This window comes from Rhinolophus sinicus, linkage group LG12 (genome assembly GCF_036562045.2).
Source record: "Rhinolophus sinicus isolate RSC01 linkage group LG12, ASM3656204v1, whole genome shotgun sequence".
Taxonomy (NCBI): domain Eukaryota; kingdom Metazoa; phylum Chordata; class Mammalia; order Chiroptera; family Rhinolophidae; genus Rhinolophus; species Rhinolophus sinicus.
Window position 1 is genome coordinate 23,085,717 of NC_133761.1, and position 26,404 is coordinate 23,112,120.

The 26,404-nt window shown below is 35.5% G+C and overlaps 1 protein-coding gene across 3 annotated transcripts in view; it reads left to right on the top strand.

Moving 5' to 3' along the window:
• Nucleotides 1–62: 62 nt before the first annotated feature.
• Nucleotides 63–26,404, top strand: part of NUDCD1 (NudC domain containing 1) — a 54,442-nt gene continuing 28,100 nt past the window's right edge. For 2 of the 3 annotated variants that reach the window (XM_074316781.1, XM_019750637.2), the window contains exons 1-5: nucleotides 63–303; nucleotides 7,963–8,117; nucleotides 18,041–18,226; nucleotides 21,516–21,696; nucleotides 24,066–24,245. In XM_074316781.1, the coding sequence (XP_074172882.1) occupies nucleotides 186–303; nucleotides 7,963–8,117; nucleotides 18,041–18,226; nucleotides 21,516–21,696; nucleotides 24,066–24,245 (820 nt within the window). In that variant the 5' untranslated portion in view covers nucleotides 63–185. Of the gene's footprint in view, nucleotides 304–7,675; nucleotides 7,807–7,962; nucleotides 8,118–18,040; nucleotides 18,227–21,515; nucleotides 21,697–24,065; nucleotides 24,246–26,404 lie in introns of all 3 variants that reach the window. The other variant, XM_074316782.1, reaches the window with a different exon arrangement.

The window sequence follows — 26,404 nt, forward strand, 5'->3', positions numbered from 1 at the left end:
GAAAACTACATAGCCCAGCATGCAACAGTAAATATTTGCCTGGGCACTACATTTCCCAGAAGGCATTTTGCACCGCCGTGTTTTCTGGGATGGGACCCATGCCGCCTCCCAGACCGTGCAACGAGTGAATCACGGACCTTTCAGCAAGAGCTTTATTAAAACTCACGCGAGGACCTTGGAAGGTGATGGAGGTGGCTGCTAATTGCTCCCTGCGGGTGAAGAGACCGCTGTTGGATCCGCGATTTGAGGGTTACAAACTCTCCCTCGAGCCGCTGCCCTGTTACCAGCTGGAGCTTGACGCAGGTGGGAAGCGGCGGTGCCCCCTCGCACTCTGTTTCTTTTCCCTTTCGGATGCCATTGGCCCGACCCTTCCCGCATTTTCTTCCTGTCTGAATCGGGCAAGCAAGGCGACCGAGGACTTCCTTACGATCCGTCGGGCTGGGGTGGACACGGGGAGCGGGGTCTCTGGAGAAGGACGCCCATCCCGGAACTCCATGGGAGCCACCTTCTTGCGGCTCTTACGTAGCGGGACTTCGGGCTGGCCCTCGGCTCGACAGCCCGGGCTCCCAGGTCCGGCAAGCGGGTGCTGTCTGCGCTCAGGCCGCCTGTCCGCACCTGGCCTGGCTCCTGCTGTGGGGAAAGCTCAGAACGTGCTTGCCCCCTGCAGCATCCTCTGTAAACGTGTGCGTTGAGAAGCCACACCTCCTTGGAGGACCCCTGCATCCCCCTTCATTCCCCCCACTCAGCTCTGGCCGAGACCCATTTTTTAAAACAGAAACTCCATTGCATTTCGGAACATTTTCAGTTACCTGGGTGCTATCAGACTAAGGACTGTATTGTAGAGAACATCTCTGGGAAATTTTGAGGAAAAGTTGATTTTCCTCAAAGTATAGAAATACCTATACTTCTACTTGTTTTGTTTATTTGCAGCTGGCCAGAATAGTCATCCTTCTTTTTACAAGATAAAGAATGGCATTTTCATTAATGATAAAGAGCCCAGAGATTTGTATTTTTAACACACACCCCCTGCTGATTCTGATGCCTTTTGTCAGTGGATCACACTTTGAGAATTACTGATCTGGAGTTAATTAAGAGATGTTACAGAATCAAATAATAACTTTAATTAATTTATAAAATCCAGAAACATCTGTCCGGAGCCCTGTTTTATGTTACATGCTAATATCAAGATGAGTAAGACACAGTCTGTAATATAAACGTGCAATTGTCTAGTTGGAAAGAAAAGTGTAAACAGATAATTATGAAACAATGTGATAAGGCAGTGAATGGGATATGTACAAAAAATGATGGCAGTACTTAAGCATCTTTCCAAACCAGCCTAGGGGATCTGGGAAAGCTTCCTGGAGGAGTCGGCATCTAACTTGAGCTTTGAAAGATAGGTAAGAATTCATCAGGGTAAGATAAAATGATCTTGGTTTTTCTTTTCATTCCTTTCCTTTCCCTGTCCCACTCCATGTCAGTAAAAAAACCTCCTCAAAACTCAGTGGCTCAAAACAATAAGCAGTTACTGTTGCTCACAAGTCTACAGATCAGGTAGGTGGTTCTTCTAGTTGTGACTTGGGCTCATTCATGTATTTGTGTTCAGTTATGGGTCTGCTAGGTAGCTCTTGCTCATCTTGACTGGACTTCCTCATGTGTCTGGGGGTTCTCTGGCTATAGCCTGGTTTACGATGATTTCAGATAGTCCATACTTTACTCCATGTGGTCTCTGGCTGGCTAGTCCAGGCTTATTCCAAGGGACAAATAGCCGTGCACAAGCACTTTCCCAAGCTACTGCTTGGAATGTTTGCTTTTGTCCCAGTGGCCAAGCAAGTCATGTAATTAAGCCTAGAGTCAGTATAACAACCTCATACGAAAAGGCATAGAACCAGGAGGCACAAAAATCGGGAGTGTTAGTGCAAGTCTGTATAGTTGCCGTCATGGAGTGTTTCGTCTTTAAGCCCCCTCCCCCCACCCCATTCAATCTGTCAGCAAATCCAGATGACTCAAGATTTTGACTTCTCTGTGCCTCCATCCTTGTCCAAATCACAGTTATCTCTTACCTAAACTATAGTAGCTTCCTAACTATCCTTGTTCACTTTTGGGCTCCTTCATTCCATTTTCCGTAAGGCCGTACTATCAGTTATTAATTCTATATTTATTTGATATCTGTTACCTCCACTAGACTGTAAGCTCCATGAAGACAGTGATGTTTCTCTTTTATTCAATACTCTGTCATTGCTCTTAGCATAGTAGATACCCAATAAATTGAGTAAATGAAGAAGAGAAGGAGAAAAAAATCTGGGAAAGTGAGACAGGATTTAGAAAGGTAGGTGTTTGTCTTTTGAACTTTATCCTGTAAGTCAGTGTTTCCCAGAATTTTTTCTGGGCCCTTACAATAAAAAATAAAGCTCATCTGTCATGATTTGCCAACTTCTTAATTTGCCAAGGGGAGCTGTTTCTTAAAAACTGTCATGTATTCTTCTATCCTTTCATAAATAAAAGGATATTTTAACACCAAAAAGCAGGAAGCACAATCTCTCTATAAATAGCTTTCTAAATTGAATACATTAACTTTATTAAAAACTTTAAGTTGTCCTTTTTCACCAGTGTTGGGCTTAGATTCTGTGTTTGGGAGATGATGAGGTGCTATTTAGGGTTTTACTAAGTATAAAGGGAGATTGATTTGAGGATTAAATGGTTTACTCTTGGGCTCTGGAGGTTGAATTTAGAAAATAAGAGGAATGGAGACAGATCAGCTTGGAGGTTTTGCAATAGTCCAGGTGAGTGGCTTGCATTGAGATTTACTTGAGGATGATTATGAAGAGGTTAATTCTTTTACAAACTATCATTTCTAGAGATAGTGAGATTGAGGAGCTCCTCCTGACAACTTGACTTCTTTCATACCTAAGGAGTTTACATAATTTAGCAAACCCTTAGTGGGCACCTCTGGTGTGTGAAGCTCTGTGTGTTTAGGATGTGAGGATGAAGACGTCTGTGGTCTCAGAGCTTGGAGCAGTGAGGTTTATTCTGTTATCTTAAATAATGTTACTAAGTTGTTCTAAAATCCCCTCTGCTACGTAAAGGGTAAATGTCACTTTGTCTTTTTCTGTTGCAAAGAACTAGGTAAAAAGCCCTTTTTTTATAAATTGCAATTGCCCTTTGACCCAGCAATTCCATTTTGGGGCATTTATCTTACAGATATTTTTTTCCCCTGGAATCTTTATTCAGTAAATGTCTGTTTATATTTTCCCTCCATATTTCACCTAGCTAACTTATATTCTATGCTTTCATTTTGGTTTACATGTTCCTTAGAGATTCCTTCTTTGACTATCTCGTTAAAATCTATACTAAAGAACCTGTACATATCGGAGTCTGTATTATTCTTTCCCATAGACTATACCACACTTTGTAATATTCGGTGTCTGTTTTCTCTGGTAAGGCTGTTAGTTCTGTACTGATGGGTCTGTCTTTTTCAGTCCTTTATCTCTAGGACTGGAGCATGCCTGATGAATAATAAATTATTTTATATCACACACATTAAACAGTTTTATTGAAATATAATTGACAGTAAACTACATATTTAAGTGTACAGTTTGACAAATTTTGATATATGTATATACGCATAAAGTCATCACCACAATCAAGATATTAAACTTAGCTATTATCCCCCAAAGTTCCTTGTGCCCTTCCTTCTGTTACCGGTCCTCTGTTCCTTCCCATATCCCCTTCAATCCCTAAGCAACTGCTGATGTACTTTCTGTCACTATATATTAATTTGCATTTTTTAGAGTTTTGTATTTATGGAATTATACAGTAGGTGCTCATTTTTGTCTAGCTTTTTACTCAGCATAATTACTTTGAGTTCATCCTTGTTGTGTTGGAGGGGATAATGAAGTCTCTGACTATAGTTGTGAATTTTTCTGTTTTTCCCGACAGCTCTATCAGTTTTTGCTTCATGTATTTTTGAAACTTTGTCATGTTGCATAAACAATGATTATTGTGTCCTCTTGATAAATTGACCCCTTTATCATTATGAAATAACCTTTATCCTTGGTGATAGTCTTTGCTCTGAAATCTCCCATCTGATATTAAAATAGTCACTCCAGCTTTCTTTTGTTTAATGTTACCATTATGTGTGTGTGCATGTGTGTGTGTATTTTTCCATCCTTTTACTGTTAGCCTCTTAGTCTCTTAGTATTTAACATACATTTTTTACTGGCAGAAATAGTTGGGTCTTGCTTTTTTATTCAATCTGACAATCTCTGTCTTTTAATTAGACCGTTTACATTTAATGTGATTATTGATTTTGTTAGGTTTGGGTCTTTTATTTTGCTGTTGGTATTCTGTTTGTCCCATCTAGTCTTCGGAAAAATGGAATTTTCCCACTTTACAGCCTTCTTTTGGATTAAGTATTTTTTTAGTGAATCCACTTTATCATCTTTGTTTTGTTATTTTAGTAGTTGCTTTAGGGTTTAAATATACAGCTTTAACTTATTACATGATATGTTCAAATGATACTACACTACTTTACATGTCTTAAAAGACTGAGTGGGTAAGTTTTCAACGTGTTTAAGTGGAGAAGGGACCTGTAGAGAGGAGATAATTGCTGGAGGAGGGGCCTGGAAGAGGGAAGAGAGAATGGAATCATGCACCAGTGTGAGAATTAGTCTTGCAAGGGAGAAGAGAAACAGGGAAATCAATACTTCTTATCTTATGTGCCTTCGAGCAAACACTTTATATGTTTTAAAGTTAAGCTTGTCAACAATTGTATAGGACAAGTACTATTAACCTTTATTACAGATGAGGAGACAGGGTAGGAAGGTTAGGGAACTTCACAAAGCTCCTTGTCGGTGGCAAAGCTGACCCTAAAGCTGATGCTGTTTCTGGTGATCTGTGTAGTCTCTCTGGGCTGTTTCTTCATGGTAGGGAGATAAATGCTGGTGAAGATTAAGGCTTTAATTGGAGTAAACGGAGAGAAGAGCTGTGTAACCATTGTATTTATGTAGACGTTACTATAAAATTCATGTCTGCTTTTATGGAGGAAAACCTGGGGAAGAGAGACCAGTGAATATGTTAATGTGTCAGAAGCATTATATAACGCAGCTTAGCGAGAGCAATGCTCCTACTCCTAGCCCCGCCCTGTCCCATAAATCTTGCTTCAGAACTCGTAACACAAACTGTACTCTTACTTTTTACATCTTTATACACAAATAGCAAACTCAGTAACTAGGCAGAAAGAAGACTTAACTCATTGGGTCCGATTAGAAGATAAATGGTCTAAGACATGACCTTTGTTAATGTTTTAATGTTCTTTGCCTCTACCTCCACCCATTTAAACAAATACTGTACTTCGTTTATATAGGTATTACATTGACTCGTGTTTAGTTGGTGTCAAAAGAGTTGAATATTGGCAGTTTCATGTGGTTCAACATAATGGTGTATTATGTACAGAAAGCAGTAATTGCAACTATTGCTAGCATCATTAGCAGGGGTCATATCTGTTTTTATTTATCAGTGTTTGCCCAATGCCAAGCACAATGCCTGGTACCTAGTAGACATTCAATAAGTAATTTGTGAATGAAAAACTATAGGTTTTTGAAGTTCCATGCGTGTTTTATAAAGAATTTAGGCCTTAAGTTCTTTTTAAAAGACTAAGAAGTGTTTCTCAGGAAAGCTTTTTTTTTTTTTCAATGCATGATAATGTTAAATAATAAAATATTTACTACACTGGATTCTCAGCCCTTTGTTAAAGACGTTTCTCAACCATCTCAAAGATCTCAGCAGAGATTTAGGACTCCCTCCTCTTTCCCCCTTCTCTTAGGAGGCTCTGTGAAAGAAAGTTCTGCCAGCCTCACGTTGTCAACACTGCTTTTCTCCTTCAGTTGCTCTGCCTCTCCTTTTATACTCAAGGTGATTTACATGATAGATGCGATGATAACTTCCCCTTTCTAATGTAGAGCCAGAGGCAACCTTTTTCTATGCACTAACAGCACAATTATGAGAAAATGTATTTGTTGTTATTTGTCATAATACCGTCTAATATTACTGGTTTGGGCCATTGTGGTACCACGCACATTTCCTGCAGTATCGAGTTTCATCCACACCGTGGTGCTAGAAAACCAAGAATTGATTGTTTCCCTCCCAATTAGTGGACTATGTGTTTCTAACTGTTCCTTATAAAATAACACTTTGAGTTATATAGTAACAATTTCCTCAGCCTCTATCAAATCCATCATAAATGTGTAATTATTTTACTTTGGCAATGCCTCCAAACTTCAGTCATCCTTTACCCAGATGACTGCAATAGCTTTCTAATGGATTTCTATCTGGACTTCACTGCTTAAAAATCTTAAATGAATTCTTATTACATTGAGTTTATCAACAAATTTAAATAAATACAAGGCCTTTCTTGATCCAACCCTGCCCAGTTCTCTAGCTTCATTCATCTGTAAATCTTTCCTTGTCCAGTTCTGTTGCTCTGTATCTCAGGCAGTTTGGCCTTCTTTTGGGCATTGGAACACAAGATTTTCCTCCTTCATTTGCCTGCTTTCCTTCTGCCGATGATAAGTAGGGGTGTGTGTGTGTGTGTGTGTGTGTGTTCTCTTTACCTTATCCTTTGTAGCTTGGTTCAAATTTTGGAAAGCTTTCATTAATCTCCCCAAGTGGATCAGCTTTATGTCGCAATGTTATTTGTTCTCACGGTATCCAGTCATTTTTCTTAACATTTATTACACTTTAATCACATATTTACTTATGCGATTATTTGACTAATGTCCGTCTCCCCACTGGATCATAAGTGCTAAGAAGGTAGATTCTATGTGCTTTGCTCATCATTGAATCTCTGGTGCCTGTTCAAATATTTGTTGAATAAATGAATGAATGGATATAAGTCAGCCAGCAATCAAAGCATGTAATAGAATTAGGAGCAGTTGAGCATTCTGGGAAAAGAAGAAAATACTTCCAATTGGAATACAGTAAAGTGAGTTTTATATTAAGGTAAGGTATTGGCCCAGCTTGGTCCACTAATTATTTTCTGTTGGAGCAGAAATTAATTCTAGGTCACAGATAGCCCTGAACTGTAAGGGTTTCTATCAGTATGGGAGGGAAGAAGAAGTGAGAGGCAGAGATCACATTTGGCAGATTTAAAATTATTGAAGCAGCTAAGATAGTAGATCTTAAGAGTTCTCATAAGAAAAAAATTATATAACTATGAAGTGATGGATATGCTACTGTAATGATTTTGCAATATGTATATATATATCAAATCATTATGTTGTACACTTTAAACTTATAGTGTTATATGCAAATTATATCAATAAAGCTGGAGAAAAGTAAAATAAAATTATGGAGGCAACATATGCTCTAGTGGAAAAAGCACTATCCTTTAAGTAGGAAAACTTTTTTCTATTCTAGGTATAACCGTTTGGTTCTGTACTCTTGGGAAAGATGTGGTATAACATTGGAGTCACCATTTGTGCTTATGTTTATTTCCATAATCGTATAATGAGATAATGAAAAACATTCTGTTTACTTCTTAACGTGTGGTAAAAATGAATGAGATAATAGCATTTTAAAAAGTGTAAAAACACTGTATGAAGTGGACTTAATATTTGCCCAGAAGACAGGAACCCTTTCATTTTAGATTTTCTCTGTTCTGTTTATTCATTACTCCAAGGAAGAGGTGCCTAAAAGAAAAGAGCGTTGTGGCCTGAGAAGCCCTGTCTCCTATGGCTACTACCTGCTAAGTGCTGTAAGCGCAGGGACTGTGTCAATTCTTCCCAGTTTGTCCTCGGCACGCAGTTCCTGGTAGGTGTCCAGAAACTGTTTTGAATGAATACTAGTGAATTGTCCTGAAGGCCTTTGTGATTCACATTCTGTGCTTTTTTTTTTGCCACGTAAGCATTCTGCAGGAAGGAACAACCTGAGGCAAAACTCTTGATGTTTATTTTCCCTGTATTTCAGCGGTGGCAGAAGTAAAACTTCGAGATGATCAGTACACACTGGAACACATGCACGCTTTCGGAATGTATAACTACCTGCACTGTGATGCGTGGTATCAAGACAGCGTCTACTACATCGATAACCTTGGAAGAATGATGAACTTAAAAGTGATGCTGGTAAGGGAAAAATACTAGCATTTTCCAGTCAACATGATCCCTCATTTTCACTTGGAATCCAGTGTCCAGAGTATTGATGTACACATACCTTTCTTTTATATAGGCTGTCATCCGTCTGTGCAAGGCTCCTTTTCTGCTTATTGAATAGATAACAGCTGTTTAAAGTTTGTTCTTGCTCTTTGGAATTGGCTTTGCATTCTTGATACGCTCTTTCTCCTATTATCCAGGTACAGGTATGAGTCTTTGGTTTGTTGAGATGTCACTTCACTGAATGAGGATTCTTTATTTTTCTTCAGCAAACCTTTATTGAATGCCACTATGTGCTTAGTAGCCACATACTTATATCAACTGATATGTACAGTGGAAATAGGCAGAAGATGCAGAAATAGTATGGAGAGGGAAAGTGTAGTAGTGTGCTTGGCTGGGAGAAGGATGCAATAGGGTCACAGTTGAGGGTCAAACGCTTGTTTTCATCAGTTCACCCAGTGATAATTACAATTTGGGATACTGACTTCAATTTAAACCACAAGATTGAGTATAAATCTGGAATGCAAGTTTAATGATTGCATTTGAAATACTATAGATAAACAGTGTGGACTATTCAGTATATTTTTCTTCTCCCATTGGAAAGTTTCAGTAGGAAATCCAATACAGCTGACCCTTGAACAATGCAGGGGACAGGGGTGCTGACCTCCTGCGCAATAGAAAATCGGTGTATAACTTTTGATTCCCCCAAAACCTAGTTGTCCCTTGGTATCCATGGGGGGTTGGTTCCAGGATCCCCGACCCCACCCATGTATACCAAAATCCATGGGTGCCCTACGTAGAATTGAGCAGATTAAATCATACAGGCGGGCCACTGCATCCGGAGACTCCCAACCCTGTATCAAAAACAATATAGGTATTTATTGAAAAAAATCCAGGGGGGAGTGGACCCACACAGTCAAACTTCTGTTCAAGAGTAAACTGTACTGTAATTTTATTCAGGTAGCCTATTTGACATGGAATCACAGCAAAGACTAATATGTCTTTGATTCCTTTTCCTGACTTATTTATTCTCTATCTTATGTGGACACCTTAGAATAACTCATTATACTTTCTTTCTTAGTGTAGTCTGTCTTCACCTGCCTATGGACTAATTTTAGGTACCATACACACATACATGCTACGTGTACTATATACTTGGGGAGTGTGCACCCACAAGCCAAATGCCCTATATACACACGTGCTTTATGTTGATTTATACACAGTCATATGTGTCCATACTTTGCCTATGCATAGTTTGCATTTTATTGTGTCTTTTAAATTTAAGGGCTTTTACGTTTTTTTAAATTCTGATATTTAGTTTTTAGGAAGACAAATCCAAAGTCTGAAAATTCTCTAAGAATATTGGCTTACAAGCCTAACTCAGTCACATAGTCTGATTTATACTGTTCACTTGAAAATAGTTCACTCGAATACACTGTTCATATTCAAAATAGTTATTGAAGACGTACTATATGTTATGCATTGCTCTAAGCACTGGGAATGCTGCAGCACATAAAATAAAGACTCTTCCAATTTATTAATTTACAGTAGACTATGAACCATCTCCTTCCCTCCCTTCCCAGTTTGAACTTAATGTTGAAATAACAGCTTCTTTTGGTACACGTGTGCATGCATCTTCAAAGCAATGTATGCCTTTCCATATATACAGTGTACATTTAAATATGTTTAATTTTCTGATAAAATTAAAAGGTTTTTTAAAAAATTTTATTGGTAAGCAATAAGGAAACCAAACTTTAGCATGGATGACTTCTGGGACTGCTTCTACAAGTTGCCTTCTTTTTTTTGTTCTTAATTATTCTCCTCACTGAACTCTTTCAGCACTTCATATGTATTCTCTATTTAGCAATTGGATTATAAAGTCTTTGAATTATTTAGTTGAAAAGACATAATAATAGACTCTAAAAATAGTTTATTAGATCCTCTATGGAGAACACCTATCAAGTGGTAAGTGATAAGTGATGCTGTATGTTTGAGTGAGTATCCCCTGCCCCAAATGATGGTTTTTATAGGTCATCTCTCCTGGCCTGGCAGGTATCCTTAGAGAGTAGTCCTCTGGTTTCTTGTCTTAGAGGTGTAAGGCCTGATACTGGCTTTCTAAGATCCAAGGAAAAGAAAAAAAATTGTAGGCTCATCTTTTAATACATAGCATTCACTGAATTCCCTGTGTTCTTTCAGTAGTGTCCTTGACCCCTGTGCTGAGCTGGGCCTGATGGCCAGAGTCAGTGTAGCTTAAACTTTCAATAGAAGAAATCTCCAGTTTTTTGCTGGGATGGGGACTTTATATTGACTTTGGAAGAATTGGCCTTTTTATGAACTCTTTTTTCATTTCAGAGCATGGTATTCCCTTCCATTTATTTAGATCTTCTTTTATGTCTTTAAGTAAGATTTTTAGTTTTCCCTTTATCTTATACTCATTTTATTAAATGTATGCTTAAGTATTTTATAGCTTCTTAATTTGCTGTTATAGAACATAGCTATTTCTACTTTCTAGGTGCTTATTGATAAAGACTCTGTTGTATAAATAGCCACCTTATTTCATAATTCCATCATTTTTTACCTACTCCCATTTAGGTTTTCAGAGTATGCAATTATACTGTCAGCAAAAGGAAATGGTTTTAGCTCTTCTTTTCCAGTGTTTATAAAAATGGAAATAACGTTCTGTGTCATTTCAGATTTATCTTATTGGTGTTACTGAACAGAACCTCCAAGAAAATGTTAGAATAATAATGGGGATTGCAGGTATCCCTGTTTAGTTCTTAATTTTAATTGTAATGGCTTTTAAATTTACTTAAGAAAATACTGGGATTTCAGGTCAAGATGGCGAAGTAGGTAAACGCTGTGCTCACCTCCTCCGACAGCCACATCAAAATTACAACTAAATTACAAAACAACACCCTTGAGAACCACTTTAAGACTAGCTGAACTGAGTTCTTATAACTAAGAATATAAAGAAGAAAGGGGCGGAGATGCAAAGTGGGGAGGTCCCACAGTCACGTGTGGTGATTAACAATTGGGAGGGATATCTCGGCTGCAGAGGTCCCCACTAAGGACCGAGAAATATAGTTTAAAGGACTTCTGGGACAACATCAAGCATAACAACATTCATACCATAGGGGTACCAGAAGGAGAAAAGAGTAAGGGATTGAAAACATTTGAACAAATAATGACTGAAAACTTTCCTAACCTGGTAAAGGAAATAGACATATAATTCCAGGAAGCTCAGAGTCCCAAACAAGATGAACCCAAAGAGGCCCACCCCAAGACACATCATAATTAAAATGCCAAAGGTTAAAAACAGAATCTTAAAAAAAGCAAGAGAAAAGCAGTTAGTTACCTACAAGGGAGCCCCCATAAGACTGGCAGCTGATTTCTCATCAGAAACTTTGCAGGCCAGAAGGGATTGGCAGGAAATACTCAAAGTGATGAAAAGTAAGGACCTACAACCAAGATTACTCTACCCAGCAAGGCTATCATTTAGAGTTGGAGGACATAGAAAGAGCTTCCTAGACAAGAAAAAGCTAAAGGAGTTCATCAACACGAAACCAGTATTACAGGGAATCTAAGAGAGACTTCTTTAAGAAGAAGAAGAAAGAAAGAAAGAAAAAACACAAATAGGAATAACAAAACGGCAATAACTATCTACTTATCAATAATTACTTGAAATATAAATGGAATAAATGCTCCAATCAAAATGGCTGAATGGATAAGAAAACAAGACCCACATATATCCTTCATAGAAAAGACCCACTTCAGATCTAAAGGCATACACTGCCTGTAAGTAAAGGAATGGAAAAAGATACTTCACGCAAAAGGAAAAGAAAAAAATGCTGGGGTGGCAATACTTATATCAGACAAAATACTCTTTAAATGAAACAGAGGCTAAAACAAGACAAAGAGGGACATTTTATAATGATAAAGGGATCAATCCAACAAGGGGATATCACCCTTGTAAATACTATTTATGCATCCAACATAGGAGCACCTAAATACATAAAACAAATGTTGATGGACATAAAGGGAGAGAGAGACAGTAATAGCAGGGGACTTTAATACACCACTGACTCAATGGATAGATCATCCTAGATCATCCAGACAGAAAATCAACAAGAATCCAGCAGCCTTAAATGATACATGAGACCTGATGGATTTAATTGATACTTTTAGAACATTTTACTTATATGGGGAATCTATAAAATGATAAATGAACAAACAAAACAGAAACAAACTCATAGATGCAGAGAACAAACTGGTGATTGCCAGATGAGAAATGGGTTTGGGGCTGGGTGAAAAAGGTGAAGGGATTAGAAGTACAAATTGGCAGTTACAAAACATTCATGGGGATGTAAAGTACAGCATAGGGAATATAGTTAATAATATTGTAATAAGTATGGTGCCAAGTGGGTACTAAATGTATCAGGGGGAATCACTTTATAACTTATATAAATGTCTAATCACTGTGCTGTACACCTGAAACTAATACAATACTGAATACTAACTATAATTGAAACAAAGAAAATACTGTTGGTTTTTGATAAATGGCTTTATTGTTTTAAGGTTGTTTCCTTCAACTTCTGTTTCTATTTAATGGTTTTTAAGTAGAATGGCTGTTGAATTTTATCACATTCCTTTCAGCACCCACTTACTGTTAATGATTGTGTGCTTTTCATTAATTTATAATGCAGTGATTTAAATTAATATAATTAAATTCCATAATTTCCTTGAATAAATCCTTTTAGAAAGAGCATATATATTTTTAGATACATTGTTTAGATTATATTTGCTCACATTTTATTTAGAACATTTGTATTTATTTTCACAAGTTATAGTACTTTTTCATTTTGTTTTTACTGATATGTATCAGATTTTGATTAAAGTTTTTCTGGCTTCCTTAAATGAATTGGAGAATTTTCTGGAACTGAAATGGTTTAAGATTGAAACGATCAGATTTCTGTGTTTTAAAGATCCTCTTTGGACCTATTATGTGTCCTGCTGTCCTTTTCAATGTTCAGTTCTCTAATCACCTATCCAATGTATTCTACGGTAATTAGTTTATACAAGCTCTGTTCCTTGGGTAATGTATATTTTATTTTTTATGTTTTTTATTTTTGGCTAGGGAAAATCATCCATTTCCTCTTAAGTTTTCAAATTTGTTGCTGTAAAGTTGAGTGTATTGTGCTATTAAGATTGTGTCTTCTCTTTTTTCTTTTCTGTAGTTTTCCTCTTTTTTCCTTAACCAAACTTTAGAAGGGTATTATTTTATTTTTAATGGCCCATATTTGGGGTTGTTTTATTTTTTTTTTTCCTGCTTATTAATTCAGCTTTTGTCTTTGGTTTTCAAACTATTGCACATCAGAGTCACTTGGAATAATTGATCAAAACAAAAGCTAACTTCAGTTTACCATTCCCGAAGATCCCAGTATGTCAGGGTTGGGCATGGTCTGGGAATCTGCATTTTATCAAGCATCTCAGATGATTTGGCTTGTGTTCAGTGACCAAGTTTTGAGAAACTCTGCACCTGGAGAGTTTATTCTGAAGAACACCATACTTATTTCTTATTTTTCTGATCGGCAACAAAAGACGTCAACCTGCTTTTTGAACTGTGTTGGGGGCAAGTGGAGAATATTGGCCACTGACTCCACATTGGCCCTTTTTTTATAGCAGAAAACAATTGTTCTCATGTCCATTTTATTGTCTGAGTTTGTTGTTGTAATCAAAGCCAAATATGCTCAAAGCCCTCAGAAGCTCTTTTCCTGTGGCTAGTGTAAAATGACCAGCCACCCTTGTTCAATCTGGGCTAGACATTATTGTGGTAAAAGTGAAGGCAGTGGGGCCCAAGAAAGGAAATCCCCACATCGCTTGGCCTTTAGATTTTGTCAGGAGACTGCAGGTGGCAGCAGTTCAACACAGAGGTTTTAGAGGCATTCAACTTATAAGTCAGTTTCATTTGTGGGTTTACAAATCTTTAATGTTAGAGCAATGTCAATTGGGAAGAAGTGTGCTTAGAAAGTAGAAAACCTTAGGGAAGCAAAAAAAAAAAAAAAATGTGTTTAAAATTTAGTTCTTTATCATATCATTTTATTATGGCATTGTGGCTTATTTTAAAATAATGTGTGCGTTTTCTTAATATTTAGGGACTTAATTATGTCATAATGTTTTTTCCGTGTACCTGAAAAACTGGTTTCTGCTGCTAAAGAAGAGTGTCATCTTGTGGTGCCTCTTTAAATTGCACTTAAAAATCATTGGTGAGCCTGTGTTTTGGAGTGACAGGTTATATACAACTACTTGTTAGTTCAGCTCAACTGTATGTTTAGACCTGAATCTCAGCTTATTTTCTGTGGTTGAGCTTATTAATAGGAAGCCATTTATTTACCTGGTTAAAGAAAAAAATAATAAAAAAGAGGACTAAGTTCTTGGAATTGTGTGCTTAATGCATTATTGAAAGCTTTATGTTACACAAGCATTACTCAAGTCAAACTGCAGTTAATTAAAACCATCATTTCTTAAAGCTTTAGCAACAAAAAGGAAAAAGGAAGAGTTTTTTTCAAATAAACTTGAAAGTTATTAGTGATGAAAGCCTTTCTCTAGAAAAAAGATCACTTCCTTTTAAAAGGGCAAAATTTTAAATGTCAGTGTCTAATAATACTAGTAAATGGCATTTTTATTTAATTTTGTTTAACCATTTTTTTAAAACTTCAGTAACCCTTTCTATAAATGTTAGGAAAATGTTTTGTTAGTTCAAAGCTTGTCTGCTTGTAGATGAAACTAAGAGGACCCTAACTCCTGTTTAGAGATTTTTTAAATAAATATATAGTTTCTATGTTAATAGTTATTTAACATTTATTTATAGTGTCAATTGTATACAGTATGTAGACGTTATAATTTTTGTACTATGTTTTATTGACTTAGAAATCTAATTAAAAATACTGTATAATAGCATGAAAGAAAGCTAAATATAGTAGTTGTATTCATAGTGGGGTTTTTGGAAGGGGAATATCCTAGAATTGCAGCGAGATCTGAGGTATCATTTGTTTAGAAAAATTTGGGAAGTGGTTCTTCTCAAGAAAGTGTGGAATAGAGGAAAGAACATCAACCTTTGTAGTAGATTCCACCAGGATTTAAGTCTTGGCCCTGCCATTTTCTAGCAGTGGAGTCTGGGCACTTAATCTTTTTGAAACAGAGCTCTTTGTCTTCTTAAAATGGGGATAATAAGTTCAACTTCATAGGGATTGGTAACAATTAAATGAGATGGTAAAATGTCAAAGCATTTATTTAATACAGTGCTTTTACATTATAGTCATTCAGTAAGTGAATGAAATTCAATGAAATTTTAATTATTTTGCAACTCAGCTGTGAAATGTTACCTCAGAATGATTTTCAATAGCTTTGAACATAGTTACATTAACATTTTTTGTCTAGAACAAGAAAATGATCTGGTGGAATCAGGCCATTATAGATGCCACTAACATATAAAGTGTTACTATGAGAACACTTTGTAAGACTGTCAATGAAGGTTATCCAGAAATAATTTAATATTCTAATTTGTTTTATCCATTTAAAAATTAAAATGTACCCTTTGAGAATTAGATTTCAGAAATCAGGAATATTCAGGTTGTTTTCACTTAAACTGTCATTTAACTTAATAAGAGAAATACGGTGTGTTTTCTTTTGTATTTTAATTAATTTTGGCTTTACGTTTTCATACTAGAATACCTTAATCATTCTGTTGGATATTGCAATAATTTATTGATAATCAGACTTCAGTCAATTGTAACCTTGTATTTAAAAGAAAATGGCTTAAAACAACCTTTATAATTTTGTATGAAATGAAGAGTGACTTAAGTTTAGCCCTGCATTCTTCCTATTAGTTCACTAGATTAGATGCGGTGAAGGGCATATTGAGGAGGTCACTAGAAAGCTTTACTCTGAAACAATTGTTTTGAGGAAGAAGTCCCATTTTATTTTATCTTACTAACATCTTTCAATTATGTATATCACATATAAATTGCTCAGTGAAAAAATATAGGCAAGCCATGTATTCAAAGTAAAAAGGGAAAGTTTCCTCTTACCCCCATTCTCTTCTACCACCGGTCCCACTCCCACCTTATTTTCCTTTCTAACGGGACAGTATTAACAGACCAGGTGTCTGTCTACACCTTACTCTGTGCTGTCTTATCACATTTGTTTGTTTCAACATAAGTGGATTTATACTGTACATATTCTGCATCTTTTTTTTTCAGTTATTTTCTTGGAGGTCTTTTTTATGTCAGTATGTAAACCCACTTCAGTATATTTAACACTTACTTGGATTTATTACTTTTTCAGCAAAGGCGAATGTACAGCAAGAGGAACCACAGTGTCTCAGTAAGAGGATGTTAGAAAGGACATACAAGATTGGGCTTGTCTTAGGTGGTTTAGGGGAAGGATTTGGTCATTCTAAAAACTTTATGCCAGCTGTATTTGTCATTGCATTTTCATTATTTAATTCAATGTTATGTAAATCAGGAAAATAGGAGTACAAAAAGAAGGAAAGGTGCTGTTTGAAAGAAAACTAAATTGTACGATTATGCTTTAGAAACAATGGGTAACTAAGAAACTTGCGGCTGGTAAGAACATTGCATATAGCTTATTTAAATTTTATTAATATCTAAACAGTTCTAGGAGCAGGGAATGAAATATGTGAATCAAGGATTATTTTTGTCCTGTAGGAAAAACTGTTAACTGAAAACTAAAATAACAACAAAAAATTATTGAATACAGTGTCTGAGAGGAAGTTTATTGAGTAGGTGTATGAGAGGAAGTATATTTTTTGAATTGTAGGCCTTTGTATATATTTTCTTATAAAACATTTTAATGATGTAATCCATTTTGCAGCTTTAAGTTATGAGGACATGGACGCAATAAATGTGTGTTAACAAAAGACTAAGTTAGTAGTCTAAATGTAACGTTTTCATACCACAGGCTGGTGTCTATGTAGGCAGTTAGAACATAATGTTGTCTTTCCAATTAGATACAAATGCTGATCATTAACTCCAAATATAAGAGAAGAAGGAAGACTAGATTACTGCATTGTATTATATATTTCTGTGCAACAACTTCAGAATTTCATGACTTATGGTGATTACCTTGTTAGGTATATATAAATTTTGAGTAACTGTGCTGTATACCTGTAATTAATATAATATTGTATGTTATATTAATTTTTTAAATTTTTTTAATTGGGGAACAGTGTGTGTCTCCAGGGCCCATCAGCTCCAAGTCTTTGTCCTTCAATCTAGTTGTGGAGGGCACAGCCCACTGGCCCATGTGGGAATCGAACCGGCAACCCTGTTGTTCAGAGCTCGTGCTCTCACCAACTGAGCCATCCAGCCGCCCCTGTATGCTACAATATTTTAATTTAAAAAACCTTAGTGACTAGAAACAAACATTTGTTATCTCACACAGTTTCTGTGGGTCAGAAATCAGAGACTGACTTAGCTAGGCGGTTCTGTCTCAAGTTTTCTCATAGATTTGTAGCCACGAAAGATGTCAGCCAGGACTGCAGTGATATGAAGGCTTGACCAGGGCTGAAGGAGACACTCCCAAGGTGATTTACTCACAGGGTGCTGGTTATTGTCAAGAGCCCCGGGTTCCTCCCCATGTGGGTCTGCCATGTATAATCCAAGAGAGACAGCAAGATGTAAAATAAAGCCTTTATGACCTAATCTGAGAAGTCGCATACCATCACTTCTGCCCTATTTTATTGGAAGTGAGTCAGTAATATAGCTCATACTCCAAAAGAGGGGAATTAGGTTACTACACTGCAGATATTTATTCTGTATATGTGTATGGACCAATGAGAGGAACGGATTCATTTATAATATTTGGCTTCTTTTTAGGACACTGCCTTAGGAAAACCACGAGAAGTATTTCGACTTCCTACAGATCTGATGGCATGTGACAATCGCCTTTGTGCATCTATCCATTTCACGTCTTCTACGTGGGTGACCTTGTCAGATGGAACTGGAAGGTTATATCTCATTGAAACTGGTGAACGTGGAAATAATGCTTCTGAAAAATGGGAGGTAAGGATGTTGTTTTTCAGATTTATGCAAAGTGTGGAAAGTATATAATTTAATGACCTTAATGATTTTGAAATAACACTTTTTAGGGATAGTTTATGTTTGACCTCTTGCTTTTTGTAATATATGATGTTTTGAATATCCTTTTAATTAAATTATAAAATATATACCTTTTACAAAACAGATACCCTGTTTTCCCAAAAATAAGACCTAGGCGGACAATCAGCTCTAATGCGTCTTTTGGAGCAAAAACTAATGTAAGACCCAGTCTAATTTTACCATAATATAAGACCAGGGCTTATATTAATTTTTGCTCCAAAAAACGCATTAGAGCTGATTGTCCAGCTAGGTCTTAATTTTCGGGGAAACACAGTATGTTAACCATTAGTGTTTTGATGTGGGGTCAATGCAGTTGTCAAGAATTGCATTCGCTTTTCAGAAAATATGTCTTGAGTGTTTTATGTGTATAAAGCAATGCACTAAGCATTGACATTGCCTTCTTCTTGAAGAAGAGTTGGCCAAAAAATTACACTGGCATATCTTTTCTCCTCTACTCGTGTTATATTTGCTGGTATGTTTATGGGTCTAGCATGCTTCCACTGCACCACTCTGTATGTTTACTTTGGTCAGAGTATTCCCTACTTAGAAAAATACACTACAACATACTGTAAAAAGGTGCCAATCTATAAGATGCCATTTTTACTTCAGTTTTCTTAATGTAACAGATTTAAATCTGAAGGGCAGGTTAGGATTTTAATAATAATAAGTAAGGAATTTCCCTAGAACCACGGTTTTGAAAGTGGAAAAGAATGACACTGAGTACACTAATAAGAGTTTTGTGATATTGCGACTAACTCTCAGCGCGCGGCATTTAGTTCTGGGTAAAGAGATAGGGACTTAATATACTTGCATCTTACAAGACGTTTTTATCAGACCAACAGATATCTACCAAGGCCAGGCTTTAATTATTTGAGAAAAAGCAAGAAGGCCTTGCAATGAAATGGTTTACCTTTCTTACTAAGTCAAACTAAATGGTATATAGTACTAAATTGTCTTGTGTTGAAAAACTAAACAAAAAACACAGTATATGACCAGAACAACAGTAGCCTGTTTACTGGGGGGCCTTTGCAGGCCTCTGCAATCACAGTTTCAAATAGTCACAGGACACTGTGATGTTTTCTACTATACCCTCCAGTAGTAACTTTTTTTTTCCTTTTTTTAACTGGAGCAATGTATATAGCACAACTACCTGAAACATTTAGAAGGAGTTTGGGGAATGATGGGCAGGAAATATATGAATGAGAACTTATCTAATATTAACAAGCTGTGTTGATTCTGCTGGTTTTGACCAGGAAGAGACACACTCACCTTCAGCTTAAAATAACCCTGCATATTTAGCTAGAAGGACATTCATACGGGTTTATGATTCATTTGGTTTCTGCTGTGTATATCCCCTTGGCACATATTCGGCCTTCAATAATATTTTTAAACTCAATTAAAAATTTGAGTCTACTTCATGCTTGGGGAGGTGGGGAGTGGGACAGAGATGGGACTTGGACGTTAACTGAGTGAGAGGGCTACTATGGAATACCGGTCACTTTAAGAGAAACAACTTAGGAGAGTTTTAGGACTTTGGGGGATTTGGTGTAACAGAGGCAGCTAAAGGTAGGAGTGGTTAGGGGGTGTGGTAGGACATTCGGGGGCCAAGCAAGCATGATGGTGATGAATGAAGTGTAGAGAGAAATCAGAAAGGAAGATTCCCTGCTTTCCCAAGTGTGCCTCTAATGGAGGTATATTAACAACATCACAGCTGAGTTGCTGGGCTTGTTCAGAAGCCTGGAAAGTTCAGCCTGACAATTTTTAGAAGTCCAGACACCTTTCTCCTCTGGTCTCGTTCCAGTCCCTTTAATGCACTAGAGAGAAAGAGGAGGAAACAGTAAACTAGCTACTTGGACCTGGCAAAATTTAGTATTTTTCCTTCTTCTCCTTTGTTTTCCCTAGTCCCCCATACAAAAGGAAAACCCAGTCAACCAACTAACAACCTGTCTTGATAATCTCTGTTCTGAGTATTTGAGTTTTTGTTGCTGTTGTTTTTCTGCTTATGGAAGACTTTAGAATGAATTCCAAAGGTCTCCTAGTTGAATAATTTTCAGAGTTGCTCAAACACATAGGAAAATCGGTGATGTTAACGCATACTTTTCTTCCTTCCCTCCCTTTCTTTTTTCTTTCTTTCCTTTCTTCCTTTCTTTCCTTTCTTTCCTTTCTTTCCTTTCTTTCCTTTCTTCCTTTCCTTCCTTCCCTCCCTCCCTCCCTCCCTCCCTCCCTCCCTCACCAGGGGATTCCAGATACAAGTTTTTAAAAATAGCTAATTTTTGTTTTTCAGTTTGGTGTTTCTTTTTTAACTATTAGGTTCGTGTAAAAGTAATTGCGATTTAACAGGTTAAACATAATTGCAAATGCCACAATTATTTTTGCACCAACCTATATTTACTTTTCATTTATTTGAAAATATTGTTTAGAAATCAGTCTTAAAACCTCTCCTATTTAATAGTATTTACTTTAATAAAAATGTAAGTCTTTTAAATTATGTGTTTGTGGTATAAAAATTGATAAGATTTAATGTGTCTCCATAGTATGCTTAGATTTCCTTTTTTAAAGGCAACTTCAGTATTATGTTTTATATAGACTTGATTGAATTATACCTTGTAAATGTAAAGGACTATTGTTTTTGGAGAAATAAAATTTTAGAGATTTGTTTTCCAATTCCTTTGACTCTTGTTTTGTAAGCTTTCAGAAAACACAAAAACAAACCAAAAACAAAACAATAGGAGAAAAAGCACAGACACATGCATGCACAGTGTCCAGAAACTAGGAGAAAGGAAGCAGAAATTAACCATATATGAGATGGGAGGAGATGGAGGAATGAATAGTATTGACCTTCTCAAGTCCTCTCTTTGTGTATAGAGCACTGCTTTGCTGTGATACTTCTTTTCTGGGAGATTGCTTTTAGTTGTCTTTCTCCTCTAGATGCTGTTTGGATGCCCTGTTGTTTTCTGTGTTTTTAAGGCAAGAGTACTGATCAGTTTTCTCTGTTAAACAATTATGTATTAAAAGTTCTTCAAGGAATATTACTTAAATTGCAACCTTTATTTAAAGGCTTTTTCAATTTTGTATTCCTTATAGTAAGTAGTATCCAAATTAATTGTTGGATTGTCAGAATTCTTTGTATTCCCTCTGTTATATACATTCATGTTATGTATACATTTTTGTATGTTGTTTTTTTATATTGTAGATTATGTTTAATGAAGAGCTTGGTGATCCTTTTATCATAATTCACAGTATCTCATTGCTGAAAGCTGAAGAACATTCAATAGCTACCCTACTTCTTCGAATAGAGAAAGAAGAATTGGACAGGAAAGGAAGTGGTTCCCATGTTTCCTTGGAGTGGGTCACTATCAGTAAGAAAAATAAAGGTAAAACAACAAAATTATGAATCTCTTCATAGTGTTTGCCATAATGTTGTAGTCTTGAAATGCAAAGCTGTTCCTACAAATGCTGTTTGCTTTTTCTTGGGCATTGTGTTATGATTCCTGCCACTTAGAATGAATATCTATAGTTTCTCCTTAGTGTGGGTTATAAAAAAAAAATTCATGTGCCTCCCCAGTCTATTATGCCTTTTTGTATAAAAGGAGACATTATTACATAATTTTTGAACAATTTAAAGCATATATTTTTAATATATACAAATATATACGTATATATGTATGTGTGTGTGTGTGTGTGTGTGTGTGTGTGTATAGGAATAGTTTATACGTAAGCTGAATAAATTTCCTAGATTTGTTCTTTGAAGTATTCAATGTAATTTGTTTGTTTTTCTACTCAGTGTTGTACTTGCATCTCTGGAAGAACACAGTATCTTAAAAGTTTAGATTCAGTATTGGAAAATTTTATGTAAAAGACTAGATGGTAACCATATAAACTGTGTCACAGCTGCTCAACTAGGACGCTGTGGTACAAAAGCAGCCAGACAATACACGATGAGTATAGCTGTATTCCAGTAATACTTTATGGACACTGACATTTGGATTTTATATAATTTTTATATGTATTTAAGTATTATTCTTTTGATTTTTTTTAACCATTTAAAATACAAAATTCAATCTGTGGCACACACTGTATAGTATACAGATAGATCCCTGCTTGAGATAAGAAAAGCTTTGTGTTTTTCTTAATGTATGTAACATCTTATAGGAGAAATCGTCATGCATGTCCCGTCTATTCTCCAAGACATAGAAGGGACTTGGTTCTGTGACTGCTTTCGCTCAATCCACAACTCTCATCAGATTGCCTCAGAACACAGTGGCACTCTGCTCTAGTACCATCACCTCTATTCCCTTCATCTTTGTTTCCTTGCTTCAACTGAACAGATATATTTAGACTCACTTTTCTTTTTTCTTCCCCAAATGATTTTAATTATTTCTCCTTAATGTCTCATTCCTTTTTTCTTCCTAACTATTACCAGTATATAAAAATTGTGTCACTTTTTCTTTTTAAATGAACACAACAGAGCAGTGTTTTTATAAATTGCGTTGAGGGGAACATTTGGTAAATTACATTTCTTCATCAAGTAAGTTTTAAAATGTGGGCATACAATATCCCCATTACACATTAAGTACGTTAAAGTTTCTAAAAATTTTGAGTAAAAGATATTAATTTTAATCCAGAATTTCCCAAGTTGTTTAACCATGGAATTCACTTAAGACCTACCTATTATTTTCTGTCCCACACATATTGGGAAAGGCTGCCTATTTTATACAGTGTCGAAGTTTGGGTCTTTAAGGCAGGGAGGACTGACTCTTTGCCCTGCATGTACCTGTGTAGGAAAAATAGGTTTTACTTCATTCATTGAAATGAAAAATCTGTTCTTAAATATGTATGAAATAAATGTGTGAATGTTGGTTTAGTGTGAAAACAATAATAGATGTTTTAGAATAGATAAATGTATTTGAGTTACAATTTTGACTATATTCAGTGTGAAGCTACAAGGTATGGACTCAACTGAAATGTTTGGGTACTTTTTAAAGCAAAAAATAACATATCTTCATAGAAGAATAAATTCAGTTAATTTACCAGAAACTTTCAGAACACAGTTGTTTATATCTTAAAAATTCTAAGTATAATTATTTATGTTTCATTATAGTAGGCATGTAGATCTATATCTGAGTGTGTATAAAAATCATTTCTACTTTAAACATTGTCATTTTAGGCAAAACCTCTTATCTGTGGCTAGAATGGGTAGAAAAATAATCCACTTCACACTTCCCCCTTATCCTTAATTTGTGGCTCTTTTCAAAAGGTGTCTATCATCCACTTGCAGGGAAAGTTGACAGTAGAAAGTAGTAGTCAAGGAAAAGACGAAATGTTCAGAGGCTGTTGTTTCAGCTCAGTCACTTTCATGATCTCGAAAACTGCTGTCCTATAGAAATTTCTGCACGATGGGTGTGTTTTATATTTGTGCCATTCAGTGTGATAGCAGCTAGCCATGTGTGGCTCAATTTTACTTAATTTTAATTAAATAACCACACTGAACAGTGACCACCACATTGGATAGCACACTCTAAAACAATTCTCATGAGAGCCAGTATTTTAAAATAGGGATATATTTACAGACTATTAGGTGGTCAATTTTTTTACTTTTACTAAAGGACACCTAATGGTGTGCCTTTTAATAGAACCTTTAAAATACTTAATTTTAATTAATATACAAATGTTTTCAGAATATTTTTATAATAGTTTTTTATTTGTAATTTTTTTGTTCTAAAAATACTTTATTTTCTTTCAGATAATAAATATGAAATTGCTAAGCGTTATAGTCTCCGTGGAAAATCAGTGCCACATTATGCTGCTGTTGAGCCTGACGGGAATGGTCTAATGATTATCTCCTACAAGTCCTTCACATTTGTTCCAGTTGCTCAAGATATTGAAGAAAATAAGGATGAAAATATGTCAGAGAAAATCAAAGGTAATTTCACTTTTAATCTTTATAGAGCTCATGTGTATTTATATATATACATATTTATGTCTGGTTTGTCTTCCCAGTTATGGGTTTTACCAGGTGAAGATTGGTGCTTAATATTTTTTATTTTCCTTTACATTTACCAGAATAATCTTTTGTAAAATATACCATCTAAATAGTATAAACTAATTTAACTTAATAATTTTATAATTACCAAAAATGTTTAAATATATTTATTAGCTTATCTGATTAGATGTTTAATAAATACTTATCAAAATAATAAATAATGTCTATTTGTTGTTGGCATTTGAGAAGCCAGCATATTAGTATTGAAGATAGTAATCTTTTAAAATAAGCTCAAGTCTGTTCATTATAGGTGTATTCCCTGTGTCCCCGAAAATAAGACCTAGCCAGACAATCAGCTCTACTGTGTCTTTTGGAGCAAAAGTTGATATAAAACCCAGTCTTATATTATGTAAGTAAAATAAGACTGGGTCTATATTATATTATGTAAGACCCGGTCTTATTTTACTATAAGAGCGGGTCTTATATTAATTTTTGCTCCAAAAGACGCATTAGAGCAGATTGTCCGTCTAGGTCTTATTTTCAGGGAAACACTGGTAATGTACATGTTTTACTTTTCCTACAACTGAAAGAAAGTTCCTTTAGGGCATGCATAATCACTGACTGTTTTCTGTGTAGAATGACTGAATGAATGAAGGTCATGTTTTAGAATGAAGAGTAACATGGTCTTTCAGGAGAAATTTACATTTGTATACAAAGAATATATTCAAGAGACCATCCCTCTGTAATCATTACTGTTCATATTTCTGATGTTTATAGGCAAAGAATAATATATTTTTCTTAAGAGATTTTGCAGTATTTAACAATTATACATATTAACCTTTGAATCTACCTTTTTTGTTAATTATTTTAAATAATATTCGTTTCTATATTTTTATATATTTATACCTTTTTAAAAATGAATATTTTGAAAATACTAAATAAATATTTGAAAAATATTTTCCCTAGGCAGATAAATGTCTCCTCGGAATACAAGAATTGTGCTTGGTGGCCTTTTATTTATTTAGCCTCTTAACAACGTAGTTTCCTCATATGTGATTTTGTTGTTGTTGTTGTTAGACTCGCTCGAAGATCCTATTCCGAATAAATTCTACTTTTCTATCTTAATTATAATGTTAAACTCCCCTAGAGCTTAGCCAGAACAACTGTGCATATTTCTAGACCACATGCTCTTTAGAACTTAAATCCTTAGGTGAGCAATTGTGAAGGAATGAAAGAATGCCTTAATCCTTGGAACTATTTTACATAGTGTCTAGGATCATGTGGCTCCAAGACAGCTTGCAGCCTAGGTGGAACACCTGTTTAAATCACTACCTACCAGTCCAGGTATTGTTTTTCTTGTTGACATCTCACATTGTATTCTGAATGTCTCCTGAATTTATTAGTCTGTTCTTCCCTTTTAATGTAAACCTCAAATCCCCCCTTTTTTCTGTTTCCCTTCTAATAAACAGTCCTTACTAAATATTTGTACCCACTTTCTGTTGGGAAATTTATTTTGCATTTACTTTGTGATTTTCACAATAATAAATGAAAAACAGAATTTTAAAAATTATGGATAGTTTCTTAATTATAGTATATTTTCTTTTAAACAGTCTTCATAGTATATATACTGGTTTCATTTTCTATAAACCTCAAGAAGACTGATATTTTCTGTTACCTATTTAATATTGTTATGATGACATAAATAATAGTATTTTCTTTGAAAGACCTAAAACATGATCTCTAAATAGAAAGGCACTCAAAGCAACCAATAACTGAGAAAACTATTTAGGTGTTTGTGTATGTTTAGTGGAGAGAGGATTTAAAAATTCTGACTTTCCCTTTAGTCTGTTTCCATGGTTTCTAATTTATACTAAAAGCTCATGTGATTTTGCAAAGTCCTCCCACCATATCTGGCAGGAGTTATCCGTTGAGTATTATGTACAAACTGCCATAACTTTTGCAGTAGACAAAAATACGAAGAAGACAAATTACTTGCCTAGGGAACTTATTATCAATCTTTTAAGCTATTGTTCAAAGTTTTTCAGTGAATTTATATTAAAAATACTTTTAAAAGCAAAAGAGAGAGGATCTGAGAGGCT